At 41.7% G+C, this 18,299-nt stretch overlaps 1 protein-coding gene across 5 annotated transcripts in view; it reads left to right on the top strand.

Annotated features, from left to right (window-relative positions):
• The window catches only part of LOC119373880 (septin-7), an 86,916-nt gene that overhangs the window by 25,284 nt on the left and 43,333 nt on the right, over positions 1 to 18,299 (top strand). For all 5 annotated transcript variants that reach the window (XR_007417864.1, XM_037643971.2, XM_037643947.2 and 2 more), the window contains exons 7-9: positions 1,032 to 1,128; positions 4,235 to 4,286; positions 4,967 to 5,083. Coding sequence is in view for 4 of the 5 variants with exons in the window: in XM_037643971.2 (XP_037499899.1) it covers positions 1,032 to 1,128; positions 4,235 to 4,286; positions 4,967 to 5,083 (266 nt within the window). In the remaining variant the exon portion in view is untranslated. The remainder of the gene's footprint in view (positions 1 to 1,031; positions 1,129 to 4,234; positions 4,287 to 4,966; positions 5,084 to 18,299) is intronic.

Raw genomic sequence — 18,299 nt, forward strand, 5'->3', positions numbered from 1 at the left:
ACAGTCATGTAACTGTTGTTGCTGCATGTTGATCTGCCATTTCATTCCTGGGGATCCCGACATGGCTGGGGCCCAGCAGGAAAGAATGGTCTAATATACCTGCTAAGGGTTCAAGCTGTTCGCAGATCACAAACCTCTAACTGGCAGCATGAATGGAAATTCAGAGAGAATAATGAACTTCAACTCGGTAAACCTGTCTTTGGTGAATAATAGACATGTTATCATCCAGAACGTTTCATCGAAGCAATCTTTGCCGACCTCATGTAACCATCATGTAATCAGTGACATGAACCGCTAACAGTATTACACATTTTAATTATGTGTTCACATGTCTAAGCATATAGACAAAAATGTATTCGGCTACTATATGAGTTACACCTACTTTATCACCTTGTGTTAATTTTAGGAGATGATGCGCCGGTTCATCTGACTGATGTGGCCAGTTTTTTAGATGGAACAGGTTTTTTAAAATAAGTTTCAGGTACTGCAGCATATGCTTAATTTACTAGGGATATCTTATCACCCTGTGGCTGGCACAGCATAGCCTTGGTTACTTTTGCACCACTAAACTCTACTTATGGAACCATAACTTTCTACTGCATTTGAAGTCAGCCATAGGAACTTGCAGTTCGTGGATGATTATGTTATTTATTATTCGCCACTGACTTCACAAAAGCAGAAAACAATATGTATAATAACATTTAGGTGTCCATTATATGTTTGTGATAATAGGAAAATAATAATAATGATAAATAATAGCTAAAGCCTTGCATTGTCTGTTACATTGTTTTGCATCCTCGAAATAAGTGAAGTGTATTACTGCACTCATAACAAAAGCATTCTTATTAAAACACGTTAAGCAGCATGCTATCAAATGTGGAAGCCTTTTGCATAAGTTGAATTAAGAAAAACTTAGAAATGGAAAAAAGAGTTCAATCAAAACTGGTCAGGTTAGGAGGAAGCACGGTAAGTAGCAGCTTAACCGGAGTTGCCACATACACTTGTTGCTGCAGTTCCCATTTTCTTTGCAGGAACGTGTACCCTTTGCTGTTGTAGGCAGCAATACAGTGGTTGAAGTAAATGGTCGGAGAGTCAGGGGTCGCAAGTATCCTTGGGGAGTAGCAGAAGGTGAGGCCCTTTGATTATCGTAAAAGCTGTCACTTAAGTAGGTGCATTTAATGTCCATACTTTGGGCTTTTCAAGATCTTGGCATCAGTTGTGTTTCAAGCAGCAAAGAGCAAAACGAGCTTCAAATAAAAGCTTCGTATAGCACCTTGTACAAGGTAGTCTTTACTTTGCTATAGCTTAGAAGCTTTTAACTCCACTTTTTGTCAGCATTTGAATGTACATGCAGCATTAAACATCCTCACCCAGGGAAGACTACTGTCTGAATCATTTGTCTGCAGTAAGTTTTCGCTAATCTTTCAAGGGTGCTTGCATGGTGCTTACTGGTTTTGGGATGTTAAATGTCCCTGCATACGTCTGTGCCTCGTAACTTTTTACCAGCATAACACTCTTGAAACAAATAGTGTAGCATAAGTTAAATTATATTTGGTTGCACACCTGCATAGCAGAAGAAGCTATGTACAGTAGACTTTTGATAATTCAAACTCTGATAATTCAAACTTTCGGTTAATTCAAACAAATCCGAAATTTTTGGTTGGCCCACTATGTTTTCAGTGTATTTTAAAGCTGCTTAATTCAAACCGCCTGACTGCACAAATTTGGTTAATTCAAACTTTTTGCTTGTCCATGTCTAGAAATATCTGCTGCCTTTGTTGCTTCTAGCTGAACATTCACGTTTTTCTGTTAATAACAGGCGCAAATAGAGCTGATTGCCTGCCTACAAAACGACCAAACTAGCTGAACCTTGCGCACTAATAATCTCGTGCTGACCGAGGGGAAAAAAAAAACTGTACGGTCTGGCCTAGACCTATCGCATGCCAAACATTTCTTAGTCACTTTCTCTGCAGTATGCCATGTGAGAAAGTGTATCAATACCTCACACAAGGAAATTCAATGGTGGCCGCCTTGTCATCGAAGCAACAAGTTTCAGAAAAAGTTCTGTTGGGACCACCACCATGTCATCAGCGCGATATTCTAAAAGCACTGAAGATGTTTTTGCGTGATACAGAGCTCAACGAGAGACTGTAAATAGTTTTTTGACATTCAAGGACTTACTTCGTCGCCACTTTTCTCCCTCATCATCATCCACTTCTCACCCCTCTCTTTACTACCACTCTCCCCTTTCCTAATGCTGAGTAGCAAGCAGGCCAGAACATTGATTCAGGCCGACCTCTCAGCTTTTCTGCCATAATAAACCTTTTCTCTCTCTGTATTAAGAATTAGAAGAGGCTAGCAACTGTCGTGGGACGCAACACATTTCGTCATTTAATTACACACCCGTGCGTGCCTTGTATAATAACAAGTACCAGTATTATCGCTGATGTCTAAAAATTTCGCTGGCAATCACGCAGAGCTGTCTATGATGTTGCTGTGGCACTGAGAAACAATAAACATCGCATTGTTAGTTGGTGTGTTGCCCTGAGTCATATTTATGAGAACTGATAATTCAAACTTCTGATAATTGAAATAAAATCCTGAGGTCCCCTCAAGTTTGAATTATCAAGAGTCTACTGTGTACCATTTTCTCGAATAAAGGAAAGAAGTTTTACTCTTAAGGGCTCGTATTTCTTTGTTAGACACAATTTTAATGAGAACTAACAGACAGCAATGCCAAGGAAAGTATAGGGGGTGTTATTTGTAGTAATTAGAATATAAATGTGAAGAAAGTAAAGTGGACGAAAAGATAACCTGCCGCCGGCAGGGACCGAACCTGCGACCTTCGAATAACGCGTCCGATGCTCTACCACTGAGCTACGGCGGCGGTCATCTCCCCGTCCACTTTATAGGGTATATATGTGGATTGAAACTTAGGAGTGTCAGTCAGCGCCAGTCGCAGCCATGGCGGCGAGTGTGGAACACTCTTTTTTCTGCCTTTCTGGCGTCACGTAGCACGTGATCTATTTACGAGCAGGCAGCTGACCAATAATCCCTCGCATACTACCTGAAGGCATCATGTCTGCCAGAACGAGACCCTCGCTATGAATGAAGGAAAGAAGTTTTACTCTTAAGGGCTCGTATTTCTTTGTTAGACACAATTTTAATGAGAACTAACAGACAGCAATGCCAAGGAAAGTATAGGGGGTGTTATTTGTAGTAATTAGAATATAAATGTGAAGAAAGTAAAGTGGACGAAAAGATAACCTGCCGCCGGCAGGGACCGAACCTGCGACCTTCGAATAACGCGTCCGATGCTCTACCACTGAGCTACGGCGGCGGTCATCTCCCCGTCCACTTTATAGGGTATATATGTGGTATATATGCCGTAGCTCAGTGGTAGAGCATCGGACGCGTTATTCGAAGGTCGCAGGTTCGGTCCCTGCCGGCGGCAGGTTATCTTTTCGTCCACTTTACTTTCTTCACATTTATATTCTAATTACTACAAATAACACCCCCTATACTTTCCTTGGCATTGCTGTCTGTTAGTTCTCATTAAAATTTTCTCGAATAGGATGACATGCATAATATTCATGTTACCGAGAAAAATACTCATTGCTTGGAACTATGAAAGGAAACATGTATGTATATAACAATTTCTCTGTTCACTTTACAGGTTTCCTTCTAAGCTGAAAAAAATTGCTGTACTGACAAAAATATAACATCAAGGAAATATATTGACAGTTTTTGGCTACAGCTTTACATAAACCATGTGTATTTCTTGTGTGTCACTTTAGGACTCATTCACACTGGTGACTTTCAGGCGTTGATTGACCAGTCGCAAATGGTCGCTTTGGTTGAAAAACAACTGCTTTGAGTCAATTGCTCCCTGCTTGATTTCTCAGTTACACGACTGCAGTTGAAAACATGGGAACCAATTGGATGTGCTGAAACAGGATATCTGTTTATTTTACGAGGCCATGGTGGTACAAGTAGACTTGAACAGCGCAATATTTTGGTGTGGAAACACTGGTCACACTTACCGATGTGAACACTGGTCACCATTTGCACATGCACTGGTCATGCAAGCTCTCTTAGTCGTTAGTGTGGCTGAGCCCGTCAACTGTAGTACTGCGAACACATTCCAGCTTCCCCAATTTCTGAGTCTTTCATAACGATAATTCCTGCATTTCTCTTCATCAGGCACTGAATTTCTGATCCGTTTGTATTTCAGTCGAGAACATGGACCACTGTGACTACATTGCCTTGAGGAATATGCTCGTGAGGTATGAAGTAATTGCAGTCTAATTTTGTTATTTGGTTTCAGTTCTGTAATTGCTGTGCATGATGGAACTACTCTAAGGTGATTCAACTTTGTTTGTATTTGCTGCAGTGAACTGTTCACATATTTGCAATTGCACATTGGTAACTTTTCAGAGTCAAGAATTCAGAACTGTAAGTCATTGCTGAGGTTTTCATTCTTCGGCAGCTAATTCATTTGAAGCACTCTGCTGCTTAGGAGAACTACTCACGCAATCATTCCAATCATTTTTTTTTTTTCTATAACATGTCATACATAGTATTTGCTTCAGCGGCTGTTAACACCTAATTTCATTTTGTCCTGCCTGACTCACGGAAACTTTTCAAGATTACTATAAAAACTCCACGAAAGAGACAGAAAATTCTCATTGAAGTGATGCAACATTATATGTTGAATAGTAGTGTTCATTTTCAGAAAGTTGCTTGCAAATCAGTTTTTAAGATTTATTTTTAATGACTCAAATGACCTCATGAGTTAAATAGTTTAATAATGAGGGTTTTGCTTTTCCATTGAGACGACGACAGGCAGCAGTAAAAATATTAGTCTTGTTGTGTTGAGCATATGATTAAGATTTGCATAGATGGAGTGTATGCATATAGACTTGTCAACGTTTCTGTGCAACGGAAGAATTGTTTTTCTCCTTAGGACTCATATGCAGGACCTGAAGGACATCACAAACAGTGTCCACTATGAAAACTACCGTTGCCGAAAGCTTGCTGGTGTAGGAGGCGCCGGGGAGCCAGGTCATGGCAGATCCAACAAGTGAGTCGTATTTATTTCTGAAATTCAAGAGTGCCTGGTAACACGTTTTCATAGACACTGCACTAGACTGCAGAGATGTGAAACTTTTACTGCTGTATTGTAACAGTTCATAGGGAGTAGAAATTGTTAATAGAATACAGTTAAAATTTTCCCTCTTAGCAGTAATAAAACTCTTGTTATATGCAAGACCTCTCATAATCACTGCCGGACACTTTCAATATTGATGTACAAGGGCTGTTAAATGTATAAATCTGATTCAGGCTTTAGGTCATGTAACACGAATATTTTATTACATGAAGTACTGGAAGTGCTCAAGTTCGTCATATGTATTTACCAGAATGAGTGAGAACAGTACAAAGAAAGTGGGCAGTGCTACAGCTAGGTTTAGCAAACTTTTGTAGCCATTCACTTTTAAGACAGCTTGAAAAACAGGGTTCACCGAAACTATACCCATTTGGTGCTTGGGTAGATTCTGTTTCACCACAGGTTTCACCGTAAAAATTATGTACAGTAATGCTACCCATTACAACAATCTCCAAGACCTAGGTTTTATTGGTGCATGTGTTCAGAATTAACTGAAAAAAAAAAAACAAAATTAACCATTTAGCACAACAATACATTCATGCATTCCCCAGCGTTTTTGTTCTACACAAATATTGTAAAGCTTCAAGTTTCTGAGGTAACTATTGTCTGATATTATATGCATTAGGTAAAGTTTGGTAACGGGTCCCTGTCCTAGGTGCATATTCATTATAAATTCCAACCTAAGGTTCTGAGCTGAATTTGGTAGGTTTTTTTTTTTTTTTTTAAGTTCTTTTCATCTCTAGCATTAAGTGGCAGGTCTTTGTAAAAGTAGGTGCATTTGAAAAGCATACACAGAATTAGACATTGCGATCTAATGGGTCTAATTAAAAACTACGAAGAGCACAAATTAGGTGTGGAGTTTCTGGTAGGCAAAGGTGCTTGTGTACACTGGTACTTCTAGAACTTCCTGATGACTGCACAGTGGTGTCTGAGCTGCCAATGCAGTGTACAGAATAAAAAAAGATTACTTCTTTTTCAAGATCAGGCCCATGAATTTTTTTTCTTTAATAGAAGGTTCCTTGACTGGGTTGCTTCTATGAAAGAAGCAGGAAGTCATTTGGTTTTTTTGTTTTTTTTTTCAGACAATACAGAGCTTTTATAAAATAATGATATGACAGTATGGCACCTGTTGTCTCTGAAGATCAACAGTATGTCGAGGTAGAAAAATGGCCAGTGCCAGGGTGCAAGATATATACTCTTTAGGTGGGGACACTTCTTGGGTTGCGTGCAAGGCGTGTTCAACCAGATAAAGTAACAAAGGCACGCATCCGTTGGTCCAGTGACAGCAGCGGGTATCTATCGGCGGGAAGAGGCAACTTGAAGAGAGAAAATGCTTTCTGCGCCGTTGCTATAGCAACAGAGGTGGTCGGCGACAATGCCGCCGTCCGCTACATGCCGCGTTATTCGCTCACGAAAAATGCGGCATGCGTTTCCAACTGTAGTTGCTACCGTGTTATAGCCGCGTTCACTGACTAAAATTCAGATTTCCCGCGAAGCGCCAGTTGCTTCGGGAACGCCCCCCACCCCCCCCCCCCCCCCCCCCCCTTGAAGTTGCGTCATCCCACCAATAGGTATCCACTGCCGTCAGCGGACCGACGGGCGCTTGGCGTTGCTACTTTATCTGGTCGATCACGTCTCACAAGTGTCACCACCTAAAGAGTATGCATCTTACGCCATGGTCACTCCTTAAGTTACTTTGAAAGGACTGTTTAACAAATACATGTCAATTTTTCACTATCAGCGTGAGTTGTTCATACGTAAAAGTAGTAGGGCATCGCAATTTATTATTTTTTTTTTAAGAAATAAAAATGATTGTTTTATTTATTCATCATTGAATTTTTAAGGCTGTATAGTCATAGCCCTTTTATAAAAAAATCTGTATTGACTAAAAAAAATACTGTGTGTAGAAAATATGGTGGAATGATGAATACTTGCACGCAAGCAGAAGCACTGGCAGGCACCATCTTGTGATTCCAAGTTATACACAAGCACACAAGACCACTACAGTGAAATCTCGGTATAACGAACTTCAGGGGACCGCGGAAAAATGTTCGTTATTCTGAAAGGTCGTTATAGTGAAAGCCCAAAAATTTACCATAACAATAGAATTTAAGTAACGCAAACGTCCTACCTTTGCAACGGTACCTCCTTGAACTCGTTTCTCACAACAATGCACACGTGAACGTCAGACAAGGCACGTTTATTTGAAATAGTCCGTGCCGTGACCGTTTTTTGACGGGTGCAGCACAAACTCTGCGTCACGAACGATTCTAGACCGTCCGCATTTTTATGCGCAGCTTCGGTCGCTGTTCCGCTTTTTTCTATGAATAAGCGGAGTTTCCTCAAGTAGTCCAACGCATATGTGGCCGACACGGACTCGTCGCGATCTTCGGGTGCTACCGTGACATCGTCGTCCATGTCATCGCTGCAGTCCTTGAAGGCCCAACTGCATGCACACGAGTTTTGAGCGACGGCCGGCAGGATTTGCGGTCGCGGAGGGCCATCCATCGCCGTCACAGGTTTCTGGAAAGCCAGAAAACATCGCTTGTCGCCCGGAAGTGAGCATGACGATGTCGGCAAAATGGCGGCATCTCTGACCCTCGCTTCGGTTGCAATTTGCTCGTGATGCTTCCAATCGGCGCGTACTTCAAAGAATGCAAGTTATAGACTACCTTCTTTACAGCCCCATCTCACGCGGAGAGCGAGGCAGCGGCCGTATTTTGTCGTTAATATTGATCGACGGTTCGTTTTGATGTTTCGGTGGTAGCTTGCTGCAATGTCAACATCATCGTCGTGTGAGGTAGCCCTTCTCCCTGCGAAGCAACGATGTGAGGCGCTGCGGCTTTTCTTAGACGTTCTATGACAGCAAGAGGAAATGTTGTCGAGATGCGCCTCGTGGACTAACCCCAACATAACGCAGTTTGCAAAGTGCGACGTAGTGTAGGCAGCGTACGCTTCCGGTCGCCCCATGGGATCACAGCAGATACTACTGTCGCGGTTAAACATAAGATTGCGAAAAAAGAAAGTCACGAAACGCTTTTACGGCATCCTTATCTCAAACAAGGCAATAATAAATTTGGCATGTTGTCATTCATGTACTCTGTAATTCTTTTTCGTAATTTGCCTGCGCACACGCAATAGTTTTCAATCGAGCAACCGTGACACTTCGTCGCGAACATGTGGGTGCTCCCATCTAAAGCTCCCGTCGCGACAGTGCGACGGAGCCTGTTTGTCGCAGCCGCCTTCGCTCGAAAGACGCGTGCAATGCATGTGGTTGGGCCTTTACAAAACCTGATGCGTTGTCGCCTCCGCAACGAAGGGGGGAAAAAAAAGTTCTCCGCCCGCGTCTTTCTCCTCTCGCACCATCTCAGGTTTTTGCGGGAGGGCGTCCGCTCTTCGCGCTGCATCGTCTGCTACCTTACAGCTCCGACTGCCATGACCGATACATTGAAATCTAAGAATCCTCGCATTTTGGGATATAAGTTCGTAGTACTGAGGTGTTGTTAAGATTACACGGGAATTAAATAGCGATCATTATTCTGAAATGTTCGTTATTCTGAAGTTCGTAGTAGTGAAATATTTTTACATTGAAACTATAAGCAGTCGGCACGGGATTTCTTAAAAGTTCGTTAATTTGAAATGTTCGTTAATGTGGTGTTCGTTGTAATGAGGTTTGACTGTAGTACTATAGTTGTAACCACCGACTATGTCGTACTTAGTAGCTCAGGACTACTAGTATTGTGATGGTAATGACCAACTATGTTCTACTTAGCAGCTAGCATAAGTGCTGATAGTGGCAGATGGTGGTCTATAAGAGCAGTAAACATAGCATGTTACAGACAAGGTCCAAACAAGGGAAGGAATTAGATGCATTTGGCACCAGGTGGCAGCCATCTTTCTGTCTGATTCGCTTCAGGCACCACACCACACCACACCATAACATGAACTGATAGGTGGTGTATGAAACTTAGTGTATTACAATGCAATGTGCTCTTCACTTTAACCCCTTAAGTGTTTCAGATGAGCAGAACTCGTCCTACCAGAGTAGGTTCTCCCCTTGAGTGTTCAGAATGAGAAGCGCTCGTCTACAGCTTAGATCTCGTGTCGCCCACCAGATGGAAGCACTTGCTTGACAATTTCAGTTTCACCTGTGGCAGGAACGCAATTTTTTTGTGAAAACATGGCGTCCGGTGGTGGTGGCACATGCATAGCTGGTCTGTCAACCGGAAGAATAAGCTTTTCATCTTCGTCATCTTTTTCTAATGGAGGTGATTCGGATACTGATGATTACCGTATGTCCAGAAGTACAGAAGACAGTGATGGCACTGAATTGAGCAGTTCTTCTGGTGACAAACATCTGTGAAGCGAATATTGCGAGTGTTCATCAATTGGTGCAGCTTGATGTCGACAATTCTTGCGCGACTTCATATGTGGCGCAAATACTTTTTCAACACTGAGTAGTTGCTTTTTAGCACAATTCGAAATTTACATTAAAAAATAGGCAGTTTTGGTTAGGAAAAAAAAAAACACTAAAGGGGTTAATACGCTACCAGTGCTCTCAGAGACATTCACAGCTTCTTAAGTCAAAATGTGAAGAAAATGCCCTATTCTTCTGTTTCAGACTGGTGCATTCAAGTTGCATGCTTGTTCAGTTTGTGGGAGAGATTCTTAGCATTGTCCACAAGTTTCTAGGACTAATACCATGCAGTTATTCGGAGCATGTGTGTGTCCAACCATTTATATCTTGGGACGCTTGCTGCATTTCAGTTGACTTCAAGGCAAACGAAAAAGTTGCTAGAGCTTTGAGTATTTTTCTTTGTCTTCATTACTATCTCTAATGGGAACACTCAAAGCATCAAAAGTACTTCCAATGCTTTGTGGTGTCGTGGAATTTTAGAAGGTGTTGCTGCCAGTGCTGCTGCTGCTGCTGCTTTGTCTTTGGCATTTTAGTTCTCCTTTGATCTTACGAACAGCCGCACTGACAGACAAAAATGTTAATATATAAAGAAGTCAGCACTTTTCTATTTCTGCTGCTAGAATAACTTCTCTAGAAAAATGCTTTTTGTGTATTTTTACCATGACCTTTCATCTAATAGCTGTCCATAGATAATAATCATGAAGCTTTCTTTCCTATCTCCTTTTTTCTGTAATTAACAGTTTTAATAGTACCTTATATTGAAGCACATATTTGTGATTGAAAGATTATGTTGCGACCGGGTGGTGGCTAGCTTGTTACTTTCCTTTGCAACTGTGTTTGAGAGAAATGTGCTGTTTTTTTAAACCTTTAGTTCACACTGCATGTAATGAATTGCACTAATTCCTAGCCATTCAGCCTACATTCCTGTCTTTTTGTACATGCTGATTATAGAGTAGAGTTGGTTGATTATTCTTGTGCTGTTCAGGTAGCATTTGGCGCCTGTCTGCTTTTCGTTTCATGGGACTTCTATTATTGTAGGAATCATCTTTTTTATGAACATGGACTCTGCCACTTTTTTCTTCTTTGCTGTTTAAAAGCAGGAACTACCTAGATTGTATCCAATTTACAGCATGAAATGTTCTTAGTTACTGCCGTATAGTTCTAGTGTTCTTGCAGGAATTAGTTGCAGTTCACAAAAAGCATGATAAACTACCACAGAACAGCTGGGCAGTCATCTGTCTGTTCATTTTTTTGCCGTAGTTCTGTGCAAGCAGCAAAATTGCACACTGCCGTATAATGCAAGCTATTACCACTCCCACAGCTTTACGAGTAATGTTGTTGTGCATAGGCATTACCTATTCTGCCACTGCAAGGGTTTTTGTTTTGCATTTTGACAGCTTCTTGTGGAGAAATGAGTTATGGAAGTGTAGGATACGGCAAGGTTTTCATCTAGTTGCATCATTTTGCCGTAGGCTTGTTGCATTCTACTCCTTCTTTATGCTGGCTTGTATTCCTTTAGTTTGCTTGTGTTTACTGAAGTTGCACTCTGCTTATGAGCACAGCTTGGATCTGTGTGCGTAGAGTGAAAGATGCTTCCTTCTAATTTCCTCTTTCTCTTTCTGGACACATTTGCTTGTCTTTTCCTCTCTTCGCTTGTAGTCTAACCCTTCATTTTTGTTATCTTGTCATGTTGCGTGTTACTCAGTAAAGACAAAAGAGGCAGTGGAATTGACACACTGATTGTTTGCTAGTTCTTGCCCACAAAGGATACTGAACACTTACATGGTGTTCTGGTAAGTGCCATCTTTTGAGCTTGTGTTTGAGATTAAAAAAAAAATAATAATGCCCCAAAGAACGCTGTGTCTTTGTCCTTGTTCCTTTCTCCTCTGTCTTGGTGTTAAACTCTTTTGTACTGGAACTTTGCACTCTGCTTTCTATCTTTCTGTTCTTTGCATCTTTGCTGCTCCTTTGCTCTAATGTACGGAGGCATCTCAGCATGTACAAGGTACTTGGCATGTTAGTCCCATGTGATGTCTTAGTTGCCGTGATTTCTGCAGGCAGTCTTTCTTGTGGGCATGGTTATCATTATTTTTGCCACCCTTTTTTGCTGTGAAGAGTACAATCATTTCACTTTCTTCACTTTCTCCTTTAGAAATTATGTGCATGAATTGGTGAAATGTCTTACCCTAAAGCAAAGGAGTTTTAGGAATAGCATAGAAGAGCCATTTTTAAGGTTTTTAGCATTAGTGTAGTTTTTCAATGCACTCAGCAGACTAGAACTACTTTATCATTTTTGCATATCAGTGGTGAACAGGCAGTAATTTTATACCAACAAGTTTACATGTATATATTATGCTGAATTGTATGTTCTGTTTACGTAAATTAGTCCAACAAAACGAACAACAGCAATAACCTCTTTTTTTCTGCAGTGTATGCGTGTGTGTGTGTGTGTGTGAAAGGGGGGGGGGTGGAGCTAGTTTGTTTCGGGCTATGTTGAGGATTAGTCTTGATAATCTCATATAATAATATCTGGGGTTTAACGTCCCAAAACCACGATATGATTATGAGAGACGCCGTAGTGGAGGGCTCCGGAAATTTCGACCACCTGGGGTTCTTTAACGTGCACCTAAATCTAAGTACACGGGCCTCAAACATTTTCGCCTCCATCGAAAATGCAGCCGCCGCGGTCGGGATTCGATCCCGCGACCTTCGGGTCAGCAGCCGAGCACCATAACCACTAGACCACGTGGCGGGGCTTGATAATCTCATCACACCATTAAAAGCTGCAAGTAAATGAGTGTGTGCTGCTTCTGCAGCATGCTCATAAAAAAATAAAGTATGCATTTCTTTGCAGTACTTGCAGTCGTACAGCTGCAACAAATTTTTTAACATTTATTTAGTAAGCTAAGCCTTTCAAATAACTTTAGCAGATTCCATTAGTAAAATGGGATGTGCAGGTTGCATTTTCTTTACTTCATTTTCTTTACCGCAATAATCTGAGTGTATTTGTAGTAGCTGCATACGACCTTATTCAAATGAAGTCTTGCTTCTTTATTTTTCACCATGTTAAGGAGAGTGATAAGCTTATAGCCGTGGCAGCCGAATCTTGCTATGACGGTGCAATGCTTCAATTTCCATTGTGCTAAAATGGGAATAAATGAGCTTACCTGCACATATTGTTTGTTAGTTTTCATGGGACCATCTTCTATCTTGTATAGTAAGGTTACATGTGCAACACGCAGGGGTTTCACATCTTTTCAGTCAATTAAAACTGAAATTTATCTGTCTGATAAACATGGGATGGGTAATACACCAGACAATTTTTCATTAATAGGAAGTCCATATTGGTTGCTAGCTGTACTGTGGTGATTGAAAGAAACACGAGCAGTGCGGCATCTACATTGTCGGCTGTTTCAGATTTCTTTTCAAGTGGTTGTAAACTGGATGGTAATAAAAGCCAATCGAGTCATCCATGATACAATCAAGAACCACTCTAGCACTTTTTTTGCCACCAAGGTCAAAGCATGATGAAAACAGTGCGCCGCGCTGTTCGCGTTTCTTTCAATCCCCCCTGTACATGGCACTTTATATTTCACATGCTAATCTGCTATAGGTCAAACTGCCTGCAGTGCAATATTTAAGGCTATTGATCGTGATGTCCATGTTGCTTCATTCCCGGTTGTGTTTCGCTTGATTCTGTGCCTACTTTTCAGAGTTAGTTTTAGAGCCCTTGCATTTCCTCATTATAGTAACGATTCCGTAATGTTTCCACATTGAATATTACATTTTAGACAAGGCATTGATGTAAATTTAGCTAGGGAGTGGCAGACATGTTGCACCTGACAGACAAATAGGTTGAAGTTTCCCGTTAATGTACCGTACAGCTGCTGCCACCTATGGCAGGGCATCAATAATTGTTTACAAAAAGTTGTGTTCTCACACACGAGGTGCTGTAAAGTCAAAAATACATTGCTTTTACTCCTAACAACCGTGCTGTCTTTAGACATACTGAGGCGACTTCAGTGACTGTGGGAAAGCTAAAAATTCTTTATATTTGCAGATATTGCAGCTATTGCAGATAGTATTCCTTTATTCATGGTGATGGTGTATGCAGTGTGTTTACATAGAACTATGCAAAAGTGAAAAAAGATTTAAGTGTAAGTGTGCAGCACGAAAGGAATAAATACTGAAGCTAGTAAATCGAATAGATATTTCTCGTGTCTTTGGGTCCGTGCCAGGTATTAAAAATTTCAGCATCCTTTTCATCGGTCAAGAAATCGATTAAAAGATGACAGCAGTGGAATTTTGGACTTCAAGGAAAAAAAACCTAATTTCTGATAGCATTGGTTAAAAGAAACCAATGTAAAATTGTGTATGAGATAAGGCTGGATGTGTCACATGGTAGTGGGGATCAGTGCTAATTAAAAATCGGTAGTGAAGTTTGACCATGACTGCATGCTGGAAGTTTCAGAATGCCCAGAGCAAGGAGAACCAACGCAGGCATCTGCAGAATTTTAATTCACAGCCTTAGCACCTTTGTATACGTGGGCACTTGGTGGTAAGCAAATGTGATATAGGCTTTGGAAGCACACATACGCATTGATCTTTTTGTTGCAATTTGATGCTCGGGCATAATATCCACGTGTTATCTGCTTACCATCAAGTGCCTGTGCCATCTGCTTACGTGCCAAGGTTGCTGATTTTAAAGGGGTCATGAACCACTTTTCCAAGTAATGATCTAATGGCCTCAGTATCGGAGTGTACTGCCTCCCGAATCGATTGCCGCAAAAATTTCTCGAATCCGTCAAGAATCAGCGGAGTTACGGGGGTTTGGCGCATGCTCCCAGCGCTTTCTCTCTTTTCTCGTGCCGGCGAGCGCACTGGTAGCTAGACAGGGAGGGATGGCATGGGGGAAAGAAGTTACGCCAGCGCGCGTCATGAAACGCGATCGCTCTCCCGCTGTGATTCGCTTGCGCGAGTGCGGCTACCGTGTACTGAGGAGTGCGGCGCCGGCAAGTGGCGGCACCCCGTGGCAAGAAGCGCATCTGATCCGAACGCCGCTCTCGATTTACGTCGGCTATCGGCCAATAAGCATGCTATGTCTCTTGCGACGTACAGCGGACAGACGCCCCGCCCACCGACGAGAGTGAGAACCGGCCTCTGTTTGAAAAGAGGGTGCCTGGGGAAACGGCAACTTCGCGCTCCGCTTGTGGCCATTACGCGGCGCGCACGACTGTAATATTTCGCAGAGCAGTTCATAGCCGTGTCAGCTTTCCGCAGGATGTGTTTTTTCAATCAGCCCAAGGGGTGCTTCATGACCCCTTTAAAATAAGCTATTACCATCACCACTGTGGCTTTGCCATGGTTATTTCAACACAGTGTTATAACTGCTGATTTACGTACCTGCCAACCTGGGGGCCTTGAAATTCAGGAGACTCGTAGTGTGGTGGGGTGAAGAGACAAAAGAAAACTCTTGTATTCTTTGACATAGTTACTAGCGCGAAAAGATTCTTAGGAAAAAAATGTTTGGACAGTGCCCCGTCCTGTCCTGCCATTAACACCAACTAGCCCAACTCTCTTCATTAATAACTCGCATACATTTTTATTTATTGTTTATCAGATCCACAGCAGTGTCATAAGTGGCTCTCAGTGATTGCCGGTAAAGATTTTAGACATCAGAGATCGTACTGGTGGGTAATTGTAATTATGCCGTGCTTTTGTAATTAAAGAACAAAGTAGGAAGTGCGCTGTGTGTGGCCTGCTATAGCAAGTGGCCCCGTCCTCATTTTGTACACCTCACAGCTTGACACTAATGTACAGCGGCTAAGTTGACTTAAAAACAATGTTCCGTAGTGCAACTGACATTGCGCTAACATAAACTTTTGTACAAACCACATTTCATTTGTATGAAGGCACTGCTTGTGGCCTGCAAAGCCATACGAGAGGTGTGTGCTGCAGTACCACATGACAAAAAATAAACCGCTTCGTGTGTGTTTGAGAGAGAGATCACGAGTTCCTCATTAAGATAAAAAGTAGCAATCCAGACTGTAAATAACAAACACTATGCACAAACAGTGGCAGTGCTACTTTGAGTGAAGGCAGAACCAGAGGCCCTCCCCCTTTACATTGATGGGGAGAAGGCAGATCCCACAACCTTCTGGGTATGCTCTTAGGGTTCGTCAAGGCCAGATAATTGTAGAACCACTGTCCTTTGTTATTTTCTTTTTCCGCTGATGTTAGGGCTGTGTTTGTGGAGATTTATTGCTGTGCCCATACAATCAGGTGAATTGGCTATAATTTAGTAGTCTCCCAGACAAATTGGGAAAGTTGGCAGGTATGCATTTACAGCCAGTTAGGCAAATTGAACTTTGTTGTCAATTCATTGCACGCTTGAGTTAGGGGAATCGCAAGTGCTTCAGCAATTTGGCATTAGCTTGTGGAAAATGCCACACTGCAACTGCATCTACAAACAGTCGCAGCATATGAGTCAATACTTCAGATACTGTTGCCAAATTTTGAGGCTTATGGAGAATTAACTCGTAAATAAGCACATTGCCTAGAACCCTAGGTTGTCAAAAGTGGACCATGAAAAAGTGGCATTATAATGGGCACTAAAAGAAATTGTTTGGAAAGCCAGTGGTGTCAGTTATGGAAGGCACAGTGCTGACTGTCACAGTGGGCATGTTATCCATCAGCTGTCTATTTCTTGCTAGACAAAGCTGCCTGTAATGATTTGGCTTGCATAATGATGCGAGAAAATGCAGCATTGTGCGTTTGAAGGTCATTCAACTAGGTATTCGATTGTTGCTGCAGAAATGAAGAGTGCTTTAATTCCTGTAGTTCCCATCCACATTTTTTCATACATTTGATATCGGCAGTGCACATTAAGTATGGCAGCTCTTGCCACCAAAACAGGACTGCTGTGGTGCAAGAGGAGCAGTGAATAGGGACACCGTTACGTTGCATAAAACTTCTTGCACAGCTACATTCATTTACTTTTGTTGGTGAGGATGTGGCTCAGTCTTAATGATTCTTGCACGTCTGCACTCTGTAATCAAAATTACTTAGTGTAAGAGTTCGTTGAATAGCCTGTAAAAAATGTGAACCTATAAGAGGGGAGTATGAAATGCCTTCTGGTAAACTTATGGGCCCTGAGAGGGCATGTTGATTATGAGCAAAAATGCTATTTAAGAAACACATGCATTCACTATGGGTAAATTTTCCTGTTCTGTCAGCAACTAGGAACAAAGGAAATGATAAATCATCATTTCTTGCTCGTACTTACATTAAATGAAGGGGGAAATAGATCAAGTGGCCCCTTTCTTTGTTAGACACAACCTAGTGAAGCCAAGGGAAGCATAGGGGCTATCATGTTCTGTGGCACCATAAATTTTGATGGTGTCTGCTAAAGGCTACATAATTCATTATCAGTATAAATGGGTTACATTGCATTCTACAATGAGATTTGGCAACCAGTTTTTCTGTGGAATGTTTTTTCTGGTCTCTATTCTTATGTGGTCTTCTTGCAGCTACTCCTACAAAATAATGGTAGCCTGATTTATTGCATCACATGGTGTTCATCTTCAGTACGAAATAATTTCTAATGTGGTTGCACTGAGCAAAAGTTGCAAAGGACAAACAAACTTGAGAACTGGACAGGTAGTGTGCAGTACGAAAAAATTTGCATCTGCGGTGCAGCAAACACAGCATCCAAAACAATTTAACAGTTTGCAGCCATGTCAGCTCAGCACTAAGCCACCATTTTTGTTTTCATCCTAGAAGAAAATTGAACAGGTTTTGGATTTCTAAAAACTGGATGTTTTTATGAAACGCACATACTTGAAATCCTCGTTACCAAGATTCGCTTTGAGGTCATGCAACTAGCAGTGCCGTAATTCCAAATTGAAATTCCTCGTCCAAAGTGTCCCTCTATGAAAAGGAGAGTATACATATCACATGCATAAGTGTGCTATAGTTTTCTTTGACTGGCAAGGAATGTGTTCATTTTTATGTAGGACCTGTATAGCTCTTTACAAGGTGACCTGGCAATACTTTAATCAAAAAAGGCAGCCATAGCTCAACGAATGAACAAAATGAGGCGCACTTTATTTTATTCGAAGGGCAATTCTGTACAAGAACTCAAATTTTGGTTCCAGAATGTCCGCCTTGCGCTTTGATACAGGCTCTTCAGCCACTTCAGTCACCGTGGGCACAATTGTGCACGTCAACTTCGAGGCGCGTCACGCTCCACATGTAATGTCCACCTTGCGCTTTGATACAGGCTCTTTAAAAAAATTTTTTAACATAGCTGTGGTTTATGCTGGAGGGATTTTGTCCCATGCCTTCTCCAGAGCACATTTGAGTGATTTGATGGATTCCCTCTTCTCTGCCGGTCGTTGATGCCACCTGTCTCTGTAAACCGTTTGACAACGCGGTGAACTTGAATGCGCTGCAATCTGAGCATCTTTGTGATCTCTGGAATCGTCGTACCCTGCTTGCGATGGACAATAACCTTGTGTTGCAACTCTCCAGAGATAATTTTTCATTAAGTAAGCTGGGGCACCAAGAACAGCAAAAATGCTAGTTCGATATTAAAAAAGAGCAGTTAACACAATTTGATTAATGTCTCTGCTAAAAGGTGTGAACCATAATAAGAAAATAAAATTCAAAGTACATTACAGCATTTCTTTTGGCCACCCTTTATCTTGGCAGCTG

The sequence above is a fragment of the Rhipicephalus sanguineus genome, chromosome 1, assembly GCF_013339695.2.
Source record: "Rhipicephalus sanguineus isolate Rsan-2018 chromosome 1, BIME_Rsan_1.4, whole genome shotgun sequence".
In the NCBI taxonomy this organism is placed as follows: Eukaryota; Metazoa; Arthropoda; class Arachnida; order Ixodida; family Ixodidae; genus Rhipicephalus; species Rhipicephalus sanguineus.